The sequence below is a fragment of the Astyanax mexicanus genome, chromosome 8 (assembly GCF_023375975.1).
Source record: "Astyanax mexicanus isolate ESR-SI-001 chromosome 8, AstMex3_surface, whole genome shotgun sequence".
NCBI classification, from domain to species: Eukaryota; Metazoa; Chordata; class Actinopteri; order Characiformes; family Acestrorhamphidae; genus Astyanax; species Astyanax mexicanus.
Window position 1 is genome coordinate 27,298,431 of NC_064415.1, and position 16,593 is coordinate 27,315,023.

Consider the following 16,593-nt stretch of genomic DNA (forward strand, 5'->3'; position numbering starts at 1 on the left):
CATAATATATGATTTACAAGATGACCTAAAGTAGCCTGGGGTGAATCACTACACACTGATGGTAAGTGTTAGTCAAATAGATTGTGACAGAAAAAAAATTGAAAAAAGAAGCTGTTAATGGCAAGAGACTAAACTCAGTTATTATAAGTTGGTTCAACTCAAAGATCTCTGTTTGAGTGTATATGTGCCCACAAATCTTCAACTAACTCAAAATAGTTAAGTATTGTTTAGAAATATCTTTTTTTTGGTTTGTAAAACAGACTTAATTGATTTGAGTTCACACAACTTCTGGGTTTACAGTGTACTTGTAAGGATTTTTTTGAGTTTCAGATAATTTCAGTTTTTGGATAATGAAACACACACCGGTTCAAAATGACCCTGGAACACCATTGTTGTTTCTCACAAATGAACATAATAGGAGGGTTAAGCTAAGAAGGACTAGCCTAGCTTTCTTTTGATGTCGGGGTCTTTTTTTTAGGTCTTTTTTTTAGGGCTCTGGGTGGTCCAGCGAACTGAAGAGCAGTCATTATGCCATCCCTCACACCGACTCTTCCCTCTGATGCCGTCCGGCAGAAGATACAGGAGCATAGGAGCCTCCACTACTAGACTCTGCAACAGCTTCATCCACCAGGCAGTCAGACTTCTCAACGCACAGAGACAGAACTGAACCCCCACCCCACCCACCACTCACCCAACACACTCACACAAAAACTAAACTGTTAACCCCCCCCCCCCCCCCTTTACACACACAAAGAACTGAACTTCACCCACACACACACACACCCAGTCAGCACACAGAGGCTGACATGACTTTATTTGCTGCACTCTTAAAAACTATAAACTCTACCTCAGTAACTGCTGTGATTATATATGTTCTATATGTTACAGTATGTTACACATCTCTGCACCTTATCCATACTAAACACTCTATTATACCGTATCGGTACTGCACTGTCCTGTCTTTAAATTGTCTCGTCTTTTGTATTTATTGTATTTATTGTTATTTAGTGTTATAATTTTATAATTTTATGTTGCACTGTCGTCACTCCTGCACTTTATGTTGTCTATTGCTTGTTGTTCTATGTTGCACCATGGTTCCGGAGGAACGAAATTTCATTACACTGTGTACCTGTACTCAGATGTAATGACAATAAAAGCCTCTTGACTCTACTATAAGCATTTCAGGCTCTGAATAAGACAATAAGACAAATAAAAAAAGAAGAAGAAACACCACATGTACTACTGTAAGTATAAGAACATGACTTGTGTTCAATGCACGAAAGTTACCAAGCTTATCATATGACATTCCATAAATACTATAACAACAGCGGCTGTCTGATTTTGAGTATGGCTCATTAAACCTGAAGGAATAAATAGCAGAATAAAAAGGAGAAATCACAAGCATATAAAAGCTACAGTCTGGACATTATTGCTTCTCTGTGCAAAGTAAGAGATATTCTAATGAGCCCATTATGAGCTTTTTTCTGTCTAGTGGACCGAGATTAACAATCCTTGCATAGAACGTTGCATAATATTACATGTAAATAGTCAAAAACACAATTAATAATAGTTCAAAATATTGTACATGACGACATTTGAAAACATGTTCATATGGGAGATTTTATCTTTGCTTATCTTTGTTTATTTTCAAAAGATTGCATTTTTTTTTTACTTAAGGAACGGTTAAAAAACATGGGTCATATTTTAGTGATCTATAGATGATCCATCATCATCTGTGCACTCTGTAGCTTGATTCAGTGCATGTCAGTGTGTCGTTGCTATCATAACGACGGGAAAAGTATGCCTTATGCGCCTCAAAACGTAAAATAAAAGGCATGTGCTAATTCTCTGAATGAATTATGCTTGTGTGTTTTGCTATTCCTTTTAAGAGCCCGTTGCGCTCTGACTTTGGCGCATTGCTGTTTCAGGGGCGCAGCGGGGTGAGTGACTCTTCTCAGCAGAAGAAAACCGACCTGCTCATTCATTCTGTTTATTGTTTGACGAAAGTCTGCAGTCAGTTACCAACATGTGTTTTCCATTGCCAAGATAGCAATACACATTTCACAAGCACAGTTGTTATTTATATACGAAAAAGGTGAAAGGCATAAAAAAGGCGGGGTGTAAGATAGCAATGAACATTGTGACTTGGGTGGGGTGTAAGATAGGGCCTCATGTGTCTTATTCATGTGTGTTTTTCTCTATAAGGAAAGAGACTCATGGTTATGGTTACTACTCCACTAACCCCCTGTGGGACTATGGGCGTGTGCGAGGTTCAGCCCAACTATGAATGTGTTTTATGCTTATCTAAATGTTTAGCCCGCAGTTCTTGCAGGACTAATGAATGTAAGTTTATCAACAAAAAAAAAAAAACGTAAATTTGGTTTAACTCCACTTTTATTTTGTCATAGTTTATTCAACAGACAGACTCAGAAAATCCTTTATTCCAAGAGCCACCAGACTCTTTAACTCCTCCCATCAGGGACGGGATGCTGCAGTCACACCACATGGACAATAATCAACCACTTAATTATAACACTTCCCCAACCTCACTTACATTTAAGTACACTTTACTCATGATTGGGTATTCACATGTTCAAATTCTCTTTTTAGAACTATATTTGTTACAGATGCATATTTATATTATATTTCTCGGTCACATCAGTCACTTTCATAATAAATGTCATTGCACTTTGCTCTGTTAATTATTTAATTATTTAATGACCATTAGCAACATCTACTGCTACTGCAAGTTTTTTTATCTATCTATCTATCTATCTATCTATCTATCTATCTATCTATCTATCTATCTATCTATCTATCTATCATATACCGATTACAGGAATTTAAGGACATCTTTGATAATTTGACCAGCAATATAACAAGAGATTAAAAGCTCAAATCGCACCTGGACTCAGCAGTGATCCATCGAATTTACCAAAGAACCAATGATCCATTAACATCAATAAGTGGCCAGATATCAGGTTACCTGATATTTTTATGTTGCAGACGTCTAAGCTAGTGTTTTCTGTTGTAGCAAACCCAGTTTACCTATATATATTAGTTATTTGGATTTATTTGCCACATATATTTTATAGTAGAATATTTTCCATAATATCAGTCTTATACAGAAAGCAGAGTCTTCTTTTTTGTGCATTACAAATAAAAAACAGCATTCTTACTTTTTTTTTCATCACAGGAGGCAATTTAGGTCTGAAAGGGTTAAAATAAAAACGGTTCAAGGAAGGTTAACCTGTAATATTACAAAGAGAATGATCCAGGAATGTTCAGAAAACGTGTAACATATTATTAATGGTTTGCATCACAATGTTATTAGAGCGTTTCTCACATACTGTTCCCAGCTAGACAAATGCTAACAGACATATGCTAACATTATTCCCAACAAAAATAAACTTTTGAAAGAAGTGATATTGCTGTGATGTTGTCTGAGCGTTCAAACATATTAAACATCCAGAAACCTTGTCAGATTGAATGTTCTAGGAATGGTAACGGTTACTTTAAAAAAAAATGTTACTAACCAAAAACTGTTAGCTGGGAACCCTCTATTCATATTAAGATACCTGTCTTATTGTTTAATTGATTGTTTATTGTTATTATTAGGTTCAGTTTGAGATCAATGTGAGATTAAGTAGTCTTCTTCTGATTTTTGAGAAGTAACCCTCTGGTTTTGTCTCACATGCACCTTAATCTTTTCCAGTCAGACTAAACTCACCTTAGATTAAAACAGAACAGGTGTAATATTTCATTTCTTCTTATAAAGTGCTATTTTTTATATTTCAGAAGTCTATTAGTAGACAACACACAATTAAGTTCTAATATTTATCTCCTGTCTTCCTTCTAAGGGGGGAGTTTGTAAATATATATATATATATATATATATATATATATATATATATATATCCCTGGAGAAAAGTTTACATTCACATTTACATTTATGGAATTTATCTGACACTCTTATCTAGAGCGATTTACATACATTACATACATTCCTGTAACAGATATGGACCAATGTAGTGTTTTAGGAATTTTTGCCTAAGGACTCTTATTGGTGTATCACAGTATAGTCACCCAGAGTGGAAATTGAACCCCAGTCTCCCACATGATGTGGTAGCTCACATCAGTAAGCGGTGGTGTTATACACTGCTCCACACCAACCACACCAAGCTCTGCTTTATTTCAATGGTAATAATAATAATGATCAATCAATCAATCATTATCAATTTAAACATTAAAACTGGACTGATGGGATTTGTTTTTTTGTTTTATTTTGGTATATAAGTCATTTTACTTCAGTCACTATATAAACAGATAGGAATATTTCAGGAAAGTGGAGTTCTCCAGTGTCCAGTTCCATTGTGTGGAAAAGGGCACGCTGAGGGAGACCTCCTGCCTGCGCGTGGTTGCCGAGCCAAAATGAAAGAAACAGCTCTTTTCTCTGGGGCTAAACTGCAGCATTAATGAAAAAAAAAAGAAAAGAAAATACAATTGGATCCCTCTTCTTTAAAATTTAATGCCTACTCCTGCCGTATTTCTCAAAGCAGAGAAAAGGTTACTCACCCCTCGCTCCGAGATCCGCGTACAGGTTGAATAATAATAGCGCAGTATTACCTTTCAGCGGGACAGATACGCTATCAGATGGAGCAGAGCTATTTCCAAAGGCCCATTCCGCGTCGCGCTTTTGTTTTTAATTCATATGCAGAACCCGTCAGAACAATTTATGCATGTTGGGAAACAAGACTCTGCAGGATTATCATCGCTCATTTCCCAGGTTCGTGCAGAGTTGGCGAAAAAACATAAACATCAGCCCAAAATAACTGACTCTGCAAGTGAGTCATCCATAACGCTGCACCTTTCTCCAGCGCTTACCGAGCTAATATGGAAAATTCAACAAATGTAGCTGAAGCTCGATACAAAGCGAACTCGCGGCCGGATGCTGGAGTTTCATTAGGAGGAATTCCTCAAGGAACAAATTGCTGTTGTCAAGCTGTAACTAGACAATTTGCAAAGAATCCAAACAGATTACTCCAACACGGCTCTTACTTCAGTTCCACGCTCTTTTTCTGGCAGATAAAAACCCACTAAAACAAAAGGAGAAAAGGACAAAAAAAGAGAGACGGAGAGAGAAGCAGGTTAGGGGTTATCCAGTTGTGTTTCTTTGAAACACATTTCCCTTTATTGGCATGGTGAGGCTGATGAGAATTGCACATTAAAAAAAAAAAAAGTTCACAAGAAAGATAGAAGTACAATAGGTAGAACCACAAAGGCATTGGTAAGGACTCAGCAGAAGGCAACATGGATAGGAGACGAAAAAAAAAAAAAAACAAGAAAGAAAGAAAGAAAGAAAGAAAGGTAACAACAACCCCTCCCCCCTTCAACCCTCCATATAACCACTAGAACCACTCACCACATACGCTCTCATTCAACACACGCACAAACAAACACGCACCTCTCGTCCCTCCAAAAGAAACATGATCATCCACGTACAAATGTATACAGTAGTGGCAAATCCCTCAGTAGTTCACATTAGTAAAAACTCCGCCACACAGTTGAAAAAAAACCCCGCCGGGGATTGTAATATATTGCTACTCTAGCAATTTACAAAGCATTTTTTTTTCTCCGTTATATCACAATGATTAAAGCCACATATCAAATTGGACGTGACACCGTTACCCAAGCTCTGTGCTGAAAGAAAAAAATAAAACACTAGAGAAAGAACAAAGAAAGGAGGGCTTTTTCTCGCCCGTCTGATATTGCCTCTTCTCACAGATGCAGATGCAGTTTCATCTATACTTTCATCTTCATACATCATGAAAGGTGTTGTGTGGTCTGCTGATAGAAATTCAACACAAAAAAAGGAAGAGAAAGAGAGAGAGACTGGCATTCTTATTACTCTCACTATAAACTGGATATTAATTGAAGTAGAAGCAGAAAAGTTACGTTGATTACGGGAACAGCTCTGGAAAAAATTAAGAAACAACTTCAGTTTCTGAATCAGTTTCTTTGATTTTGCGCTATATATGTATACGTTTGAGTAAAATGAACATTGATGTTTTATTCTATAAACTACAGACAACATTCCTCCCGAATTCCAATTAAAATTATTGTCATTGTCAAAAAAAACAAGTTCACATTCATAAAGTTTTAAGAGTTTAGAAATCAATATTTGGTGGAATAACCCTTGTTTTTAATTACAGTTTTCATGCATCTTGGCATGTTCTCCTCCACCAGTCTGACACACTGCTTTTGGATAATTTTATGCCACTCCTTGTACAAAAATTCAAGCAGTTCAGTTTGGTTTGAGGGCTTGTGATCATCCATCTTCCTCTTGATTATATTCTATCTGTTTTCAATTTGGTAAAATCAAAGAAACTCATCATTTTTAAGTGTTCTCTTTTTTTCCAGAGCTGTACATTTGGACATCTTTACAGTTCCTCTTACATTAGTACTGGAATAGTACAAGTCATTCAAATTCAAATTTAGTGTAACTTTAACTGTAGAAAACTGTAATCTGCCACTAATCTGTAATCTGCTGGACTGGCTTCATGTGACAACCAGAACAAGTAGTATGTTCAATAGAAATATGTAAATACATACGTAAATAGTATATTTCACTTTAGGTCAGTGAGAGTGTGGTATATGTTTCTCTTCTTCTAAAGGACGCACACATCCAAATGAATGTATGTAAATATAAATGTATGAAGCAGTACCCACACAGGAGCATGTTTTCTCAGTGTGACAGCGTGACGTATGGTAGTACTAAGACACTGGAATGAATCCTTTTCTCCACGTTTCCACAGAGTCTGGGTATCAGGTCAGGTCATCAACCGTACAACAACATGAGCTAAAATACACCTTCGAAAAATAATTTATTGCTTTTTATTTTTACCTTTTTTTATACACATTTTTGTCTTTCATTATTATTGTTCATTTTTTTGTATAATTATTATTGTGAATAATGTGAAGATTAGTATTTTATATATAGATCTTTTGTTTTTTTCTTTTACATCAAATACAAGATTTTAAAAAAAGTCAGGAAAGGAAATTGTAAACTTTAGTTTGGCATTCACATAACCAAGCATGTGAGGAGCAACGAGACAGACCGTGTATGATATAAAATACCTGCTAAATGAGTTTATTGCTTTATGTGTTGCAAAAAGAAAAAAGAAACAGAGGATGTGGATCTGATGTGGCTGCAAACCACCTGTTTGACAAAGAAATATATATATATTTTTTCCTTTTAAATAATTATCACTGTAGAACAGTATTATGTGCATTATGAGTTCAGTATGTGCCTAGTGTTTCTTAATGTCTGTTTGTTTGTTTGTTTGTTTTTAAAAGGCATAGAAAATAATGATAGAAAGAAATGATATCTCGACAGAACATTTACTTGTACATCTTTGTCAGCGAATGTTAAATAACAAATCAAATAACAATATAAATAGCAAATAAATTTAAATTGCGCATCATATTCGACGGCAACCATAAATATTTTGATCAGAATACTGAAATAAATACATCTTTTCCTCATGAAAAAAAAAATAAAAATGAGAACATGAGAGAACATTTCTCTCTCTGTGTTAGAGGAAGAGCAATCACCTCTTAGTGAAAGTAAATTTTATAACAAAATTTTTAAAAAGTAATAAAAATGATTGTTGTGCACAGAGAAATGGATTAAAGTCTTACTGATTCCTTAAAAAAAAAAAAAAAAATCTTGGGATATTGTTTTGTACAGTGTTTGAGATAAAAACATTTAAAATATACAATATGTCATATAAGAAAATAAAACACTGAGATAGCTTTAAATCAAATCAATGCATTTATGACATGACATTTTAAACGAAAAAAAAAAAAAAACATAAAAAAAACCTTGAAAAAATAAAAAATCTGTTCGCATGCTCCCCCCAGCTCCCCCAGAGCAACCAATCTCAAACCATTCATGTTTTTACAATCATATCACGTCACCTAACCTAACCGACGCCATGTTGGTTATACATCATCATCATCATTGTAATGACTACAGATTGACATTCTCAATTAAGAAAATTTCATCTTAAAAAGGCTGCATTTTACAGTGCATAGCTGTAACAAATAAAGAACTTTTGCCTTGATATGTACAGAAAATAAAAATATTCCATTTAATAATATCTGTAAATATCTCACTACATTATTTTTCCCCCCAAAAATGTAGACAATATCATCTTGAATACCCAAGATTTTTAATCCCATACTCTTAACAATAGTGTAACACCACATCCAAATACCAGGTTAAATAAAAAAGGCCAGAAAAATAACAATAATAATAATAATAATAGTAAAATAAAAACTGACTGAACAGGCTGCACCTTGTTTTTTTTTTTCTTCCCCCCGCTCCTCGAAGCGCTGAGATCGGAGCAGTGCATGGAGAAACTTGGTGCGGAGATCGCCTCAGTCTCATTCAGCAGTACAGCAGTACACGCACGTCTGTGCACTCCTCTAAAGGTTCATTGGCTAATCCCCACAGGTAAAAAGTCTCACCTCAGCTTTGCAGCAGCTATGTTCATGTAAACTTTGCTTTTAGATATACACATATATATCTTTCTCTTCATATATGTATATATAGATATTTTTAGATTTATATTTTTCCCTCTTTGTTTTTTTTTTTTTTAATATAGACTCTTTTTTTTCCTCTCGCGCTGAGTGTAAAACTTCTAGTAGTCTCAGAGTAGAGAATTCAGAGGACTGAAACAACAGTGAGGTATCACACGAGGAGTCCCTCTCTCTTCGTAAGCCAGCAGGTCTGTGTTGGAGCTCGTTACCTTCTCAGGCTGCACTGGGCCTCACGCAACAAGCTGTCGAAATCCATGGAGTCGTACTTGCTTTTAGTAGAAGCCGGATCAAAGTCGTCAGAGTGGGAGTCTGAAAGAAGCGGGAGATATCGACAGAATTTGACATTAGAGCTGAGCGGGGACACTGGCCTCACAGCCTATTGCAGAATTTTAAACACTGTTCTTTCACCTCTGCGAAAAAAAAAAAAACCTCGCTAAAACTACGTTTCCAGCTCTGTGTATGTTTGGACTGAAGTGCTGGAGTGCTGGAGTGCAACAGTTTGGAATACTATAAGGAGTTTAAAAGGAAGACAGTCACGGGATGGATTGAAACATCACACAACTTTTTATTTCAAATTTTTTCCCCCATTTTCTCCCCAATTCTGCTCAGAAAATTACCCAACCCACTCATTAGGACTCCCCCTATCACTAGTAACACCTCAACACACCAGAAGGGTGAAGACTAACCATAGACTGTATATATGTATGGACAGGATGTCCCTATTCATTTTCATTACGGCTTTTTGAAGCCAAAATTTGGCCAAAAATGGAAGCTGCCATCTTGCCTGCGCTTGGGCAATAGAGGAGGAAATAAAGTGGAGCCAGAACAGGAGCAGCAGCAGAGGTGGAAAGCAAGGTCGTGTAACTGCCCAAACCCCGCCCACATGACTGAGACCCCATCCACCCCCGTATCGGAGAAGCACACAGCCAGCGCGTCAATCATCGCTTCGTCACACCCCTTTAAATATCATGAAATAACTCCTATAAAACACATTAACTGTACAGAAAAACACTGGGGGTTATTAACATAGGAGGGGGGCTTGCAGAATGTACAGAACCCAACTTCCAAAAAACCTCCCATTCAAATGAGTAGAAATAGGCGGGGTTAAAAGTTGTACTGGAGCCACCAGAGGGCGTAAGAGACGTAGTAGCTTCCCTATTCAACTTGCAACTATCGTCCTGTCCTATCCTGTAGCATCACAGTGACTTGGTTCCGATACATTAGCTCACAGACGCCCTGTGCTGATCTACATCACCCTTTAGTGATGTGAGAATGGGGAAAGAGCGCCATCTACCCATCCAGAGGGAGCAGGGCCAATTGTGCTCCCTCTGAGCGCCAGCCGCTTGATGGCAAAGCTGCATGAGTGAGGGTTCGAACCTGCGACCTCCAGTTCATAGTGGCAGCGCTTTTAGACCGCTGGACCACTCGGTGCCCTGATGCTTGTGAACTTCAGCGCAAACCTCTGTCAAGCACCTACTTAACTGTCCTTAATTAAATAAATTCTTAAAATGTCTGAATGCAAAAAAAAAAAAAATAGATAAATAAATAATAAAATAGAAGCATCGGAACCATCAAAGCGAAATTGAGCAGCCAGTCAGCGCAGGGCGTGTATTATGATTTGTAGTTACGATAATAAGTATGGCTGTCTTATCTCTGGTGGCAGGCAGCTTCACAAATGGGGCCCGCACACGGACAGCGGCGTAGTTGGGCTGCGTGAGAAATGAGAATGACCATGGCAGGCAGGAGATGCCAGTTGTGATCTAATACTATGGCTAAGGGGAGGATTGTGTCACATCGCACACCTTGAAGGATGAAAAATGCTCCCGTGCTCTACTTAGAACTAATGGACAGTGTCTCAGAAAACAAGGAAGAGAGAGAGAAAAGGAAAGGCGGCCCGAGAGGAACTCGAGAGGAGGGCACTGACTGCCTGGGTGGAGCATTTTTCAAGTCACTTTTTTTCTTTGCCCTCCTCTCCTCTTTCCCTCTGTCAGAACTCCGTCAGGCTCGATTTAAAGTTTCCTTTAAGGAAGCCTCTCCATCCGTTTGCTCCGAGGTACAGTAGGTCTAAGAGCCAGTCTTCAAACACAATGCCTCCCCCATATACAACCTCTTAAGTTAACGGACGCCACCTCGCATCGCATAGATCCGGGGCATGTATTACGTCCACCATCTGAATACCTTTGGTCTTACCCTCAGCCGTCGAAAAACACACAGTAATGTCCTCATTATTTGAAGGAAAGTGCTCTTGTTCCCTTCCATTGACCTGCACGGCCATCAATGGCACGGAGACAAATCTATCCAGTGTCCCCTACCATTACACATCCCTGACCTCACATTTTGCAGAAAATAGATGTGAAGTGGAAAATCGACTAACTATTAAAGTCGCCACCAGTCTTCTCCCCCCATTCCCGCCACCAGAACGGGAGAAAATGATCTTGCTGTTGCCTGGAATGAGCTTTCAGATCTTCCAGAGCTGGCCTGTTTAGGATTCCCCCCTATTTTATCTTCCTATCTCAATCCATCCCCCTAAAAAAAGAGGCTTCGTCCTTTCAACCATAGGAATCATGGTTGTGTGTGTTGCTTTTTTTACACTCCTCTTTATAGATACTGCATTATTGACCACATAATACAATATCTGGAATCTTTGAAGATTGCCACTCCATGAACTCTTAAAAATAAAGGTAAATACAAAAGGTCTATTGGGTGATGCCATAGAAGAACCAATTTTAGAGGTAAATAACCTCTACAGTTTCATCATTCTATTCTATTTGGAACCAGCAATGAAGAAAATGAAAAGTGTGGAGCACACATGTACAGCAGTGCTTTATTTAAGAATTTAAGAAACTGAGAAATATAAACTTTTAAAATAAAACATGCGCCTAATCCCTGACAAAACATGGCACAGGTCTCTAACTGCATTACTCGGAGGAGTGGAGGTGTGGAGCAAGAAAAAGAGAGAGATATATAGAGAGAGAGAGAAGAAGAAGGAGAAACGAAGAGAGAATGTACTAAAGGGAGAGGAGGGGAAAACATGAGAGAGGAAAACACAAGACAGCAAAGCAAAAAAGAAAAATGGAAAGAGTTAGTAGAAGATGAAGAACTGGCGAGATACAGAGAGATGGGGATAGAACTGAATAAATCAGACCCCCAAGTCACAGCTCTGCCTTAGCCTCAGCCTCTCACTCTATCACTCTATCATTCTCTCTATCATTCCCTCTCTCTCTCTGTCCCTCACTCCCTCACTCTCTCAATCCCTCCACCCACATGAAACTCAGTGTCATGACAATCTTGCCTCTGTTGAACATCCCAGCAGCTGGCAGCAGCAGACACAGGCCCGCTTGGGAACATGGGAACTGATGGGACTTGACCTTGCCTTTCTCTCCTTTCTCAACATTTTTTTTACATCCCTCCTTTTCTCCAACCTTCCAGGGAAGCAAATTATGAAATATGCATTACAGGACAGTATCAAGCCATCAGTGGGGCATTGCTTTCCACAAAGGCTATGCTGATTAACCAAAGGAGGTATGGTATGCTACTGGTAATGGTGCACCTTTAATTCCACCAGATATATGTACAGTACCCACTGTAACGGAGCGACATATAGAGCAACGTTTCTATTCCTGGACGGAAAACAGAGTGCCTGTTGAACTCCACATGCCCTCCTCAATGCCTAAGAGAAAGATACCAGCCTCCAGGGGATATGGCAAAAGCATCCTCTTTGATTTTAAGGCATCACTCAAGCCTTTTGCTTCCCAGCTATTTTCTCCTGCTTTCAAAGGCAGCCCTTTGTCTGCCGTGACTTCAGGCACTTATGTATGGCCACAGCCAGGCCGGCGCACTTACCCAAGTCTGTGTAATTCGATTTGAAGAACTGCTTTTGTCCACCGAAGCAGAGCTCAAACTGAGGCTCGTTCGACCTGCGCAAGGTGTGTCCATTCTCAAGGGCAGCGAAGGCGTCACAAGTGTAGCGGTAGGTGATAAAGCCAAAATTGTCCCTGGATCAGATACAGAAAATGAAGGCACGTCAGACCGCGGGGGGGGGGGGGGGGGACACATCGGCTGGAAGCCTCAAGCTGATGTTTAGACCATATAAATGCAAAACTGGAATCAATAAGTGGGTCTCGCTGTTATTTTTTGGGGGTCAAAAACGTAAAAAAAAAGAGCATAATCTTATTTGTATTCAAGACAACCTGTCTTGGTTAATCTGGCTCATTTTTGGATTTGGGTTTTTTTGGATTTGGCTGGACATGAGGTCGTGAGAAGACTGCAAGAACACATATCGTCGCTGTCCAATAAAAAAAGAGTATTTGGAGTATCTCCAAATCAGCAACTTTACAGGAGAGAGAAAAAAACCTTCTAAACTCTCGATGGAAGTCAATGTAAATAGAGTTTATTAACCCTCCTGTTATGTTACGGGTCAAATTGATCAGTCTTTAAGTTTGAAGATTTAGGCAAAAAAGGTAAAATAATTTTTTTACAGTATGAAACTTCTTCTGCTTACTTTAATTAGTGTCATCAACATATCATATGAAAATGTGATCAATATGTTCATCCCACATATTTGCAACCACCCCCTTCAAAAACTAAATCAACAACAACAACAGAAAAAATTCAATGTTATGTTTCAATGTGATGTAAAACTATTGTTTTATATGTTGGTCTTTTAAAGGCAATAAAGTAAAATGTTTGAACATGAATTCTTTCAATTCTTTCAAAACGAGTGAATTATCCTAATTGAACCACTACCTGTTATAGGTGAGGAACACCACTGCACTAAATATTGATTATATTGATAATAATTAGCAATAGAGATAATAATAAAATATTCACACTGCTTCTTAGGATTTTTTCAGACATCTTTTGGATAATTAAACGTGAACCAGGTCAAATTGACCTGGGAACACTATTGCTGTTCTTAAAAAAAAAAACATATTAGGAGGGTTAAAGGTCATTTTGAAGCATTTCTATTGGTCCGGTCATCAAAGACTTTTTAAAGAGATTGTTTAAATGATGTAGTAAACTAAAAATCGAGACAAAATGGAGATGCTTGTTTTTCATTGGACAGCGACGATATACATATTAAACTGATTTTTTTTTAAGACTATGATAAAAAGTCTTAAAGAAAGTCTTCTTCTTGTCACATGACAACTTATCATAACATAACTTGCTGAAGACCGAAGGACTACTTACCCATCGTGTCTCAAGTTGATGGCGCACTCCTCGATCTCGCCGAAGACTTCAAAGCGGCGCTTGAGCTCGGAGCGTGTGCTGTCGGCGCGAAGACGCCCCACGTACAACACCCTCCTCTCCTCCTGGTCATTAAAGGAAAGCAAGAGAGGGGGATTAGAGAAGCACAGCACCTCTGTCTTTCCTCTCTTTCTGCCCTTAACCCTCCCTCCACCACTGTAATTAACATTCACCACTGCGGGTGAAAGCCAAAAGTGGCCCAGAGAGAGAGAGAGAGGGACTGGAGGACTCTCCTTTTCTCCTTTGTCTTTTACTCTCTCTCTCTCTCTCTCTCTCTTTCATCCAGCGAATGCAGTCGGGCTAAACTCTTCCTCTTATCTGATGGGAGAGTCAATTGGAGCAGCTTTGAACAGCCCACTCATCTAGACTGTTCCAGTTCACGACAACTAAGCGTTGACCAGGGAAGTATGATCGCTAGATAAAAGCAAACGGGAAGTAGAGCGGCTCTTCATCTTCCTCCCACTTTTTAGCCTGAACGTACAGCGGCTGCTGTGTGGATCTTTTATGTTTTTTTTTTTTTTGTGAAAAAGGGAAAAGAAATACAACTTTTTACATTTCAAAAGAAGTCAATGTTATAAGTGGCTAGCGGTGTCAATCAATTTAAAAAAAATCTGTAACACTTTTTATGAATGTCATCTCTATTAGACTCTATAAGCACATTCATAACATATGAATTATTATAATGCATTCATAAGGCATTATAAACATGGCTGAAAATATTTATAAAAATTAATATCCAATTACAGCCATGTATATAATGCATTATGACTTGCTGTCAAAATACATTATAAGCTGTGCTTAAAAGAGTATATATATATATTCATATATTGTTAGTAATCTAGTCCCACAGTGAAAGTCTGGCACTTTACATAGAGCGCACAAAGACCTTTTATAATACATTATAAATGATTATAACTAATATTATGTTCAGGACAAGTATAATGAGTGGTTGAAATATTATATTTACAGGATTATTGAGAGTGTGTTTATAAGTTGGAAGCTTTTTTTAGTTATAATGCATTTTTTAGTTATATTCTGCAAGATGGGACTGGATTTTTTGGTATTGACTTGTTATAACATGTTATAAACACAGCTATTAACGCATTATAATCACAATCATAATAGTTCATGATGCATAATTAACATGGTTATGATGAAATCTACAATTTTATAAATATGTATAGCCATGTATACAATGGCCTTGATGAATGCATTATAATGTGTTATGAGTATGTTTATAGAGTCTTATAGAGATGACATTCATAGAAAGTGTTACCAAAATATCAATAAAAAAAAATAAAAAAAACTGAGAAAATGGGTGCAAGCCTCTTATTAAATGAAAAATTCCATTTAATCATAATGGATTCACGACTAAGCTAAGACTAAGCTTTTAATAGTATGTGGAAAAAAGACATACACTCTTCAGTGTTAGAATCACTTAGATTTGTATTATTGGTGCCAATCCCTTATATTCTGTGCCTAAACCCTGGGTAAAATTATATATATATTTTTTAAATACATTTTTTGGACGTGGACAGTTATAATATTAGTATAGTCCGATCGATTTACACCTGGTAGACTAGATCCTTTTTATTACTATATTATATTATCTCAGGCTAGTTTTGGATCTTTTTAAACTAGAATATTGCAATGTGCCGAGTTGCTAAGTTTAAATTAGAGTTTAATTAGAGAAAAAGGTAAAAAGAAAAAAAAAGGAAATCTACCTTCTGAACTCGACAGTAAGTGTTGCTGTGTCATATCACTAAATAAAACTTAATTAATCAACTGTATATGTTAATGCATTAATGCTGACATTATAGCCCTAGTTATAATATTTAGTTATAATTCATGTGTAAAAATGTACAAAAAAATTAAAAATCCTTCTTGTTTTAATAGTTGATACGGTCCTAGGCAAGGACAAAATTAGCCATCGGCCACAACCAATCAGTGTTCTCTAGAGTAGAAATTACAATAAGGTCACAGAATAAAACAATACAGCTTTAAGAAGCCATGATTTGAAACCCTTTAAATCTGTTTACTAGTCAAAAGACATTGCGAAGGCCTTGGGCCATTTTGTTATTACTGTATTTATTTATGCACTCAGCTCACTAACACTGCATTATCCTGGCCAACATACTATATATTTATATATATATATATATAATACACAGAAATCGTAGTCCAATATCCAGACATTCAGCTCTGCGGAAATCTAAAGGTACACCTTGCACCTTGTCACATGACTCTCTGACATTCACGAGTCCAAGTCACGTCATCGCTCTCACCGCTGTTCTCTCTGATTACGTTACAAATTAACCCGAATATTCAGCTTTTCTTTTTGTTTCACAGCCCCTCCCCTCTGCCATCACGCTCATGTAGAAGACAAAAGTGTTTGCTGAATTGGTGGTTTAGTTGCTGACAGCTGATAAATTCAGTGAGGTTTTAAAGATGACACCCCGAGGGTGGCGCTTCATATGAAGCTCTCGCATCTCTGGGCCCCCCAAACCTCTCCTGACAGCTCGGCCCGCACTTCCCGTAATTGTCTCCCTGCCGCAAAAGTGGTGGTGCTGCTGGCTGCTTTTGTTGGCGAGGGAGGGGGGCAGTGACCTAGTCACACGTGCATTATTTGACGTGTGCATTTATCAGCAAAGGGCCGAGGTGAAAACCTCTCGTCTCGTTTCACACTCTGCTCGGGCAGGAATGAGTGGAACAAGAAGAATTGATATATATATATATATATAT

At 37.8% G+C, this 16,593-nt stretch overlaps 1 protein-coding gene across 4 annotated transcripts in view; it reads right to left on the bottom strand.

Moving 5' to 3' along the window:
- Window positions 1-5,148: 5,148 nt before the first annotated feature.
- The window catches only part of ppargc1a (peroxisome proliferator-activated receptor gamma, coactivator 1 alpha), a 55,774-nt gene continuing 44,329 nt past the window's right edge, over window positions 5,149-16,593 (bottom strand). For all 4 annotated transcript variants that reach the window (XM_049482471.1, XM_022678317.2, XM_022678316.2 and 1 more), the window contains 3 exons: window positions 13,795-13,916; window positions 12,448-12,599; window positions 5,149-8,913 (listed from right to left, as the gene is read on the bottom strand). In XM_049482471.1, the coding sequence (XP_049338428.1) occupies window positions 8,810-8,913; window positions 12,448-12,599; window positions 13,795-13,916 (378 nt within the window). In that variant the 3' untranslated portion in view covers window positions 5,149-8,809. The remainder of the gene's footprint in view (window positions 8,914-12,447; window positions 12,600-13,794; window positions 13,917-16,593) is intronic.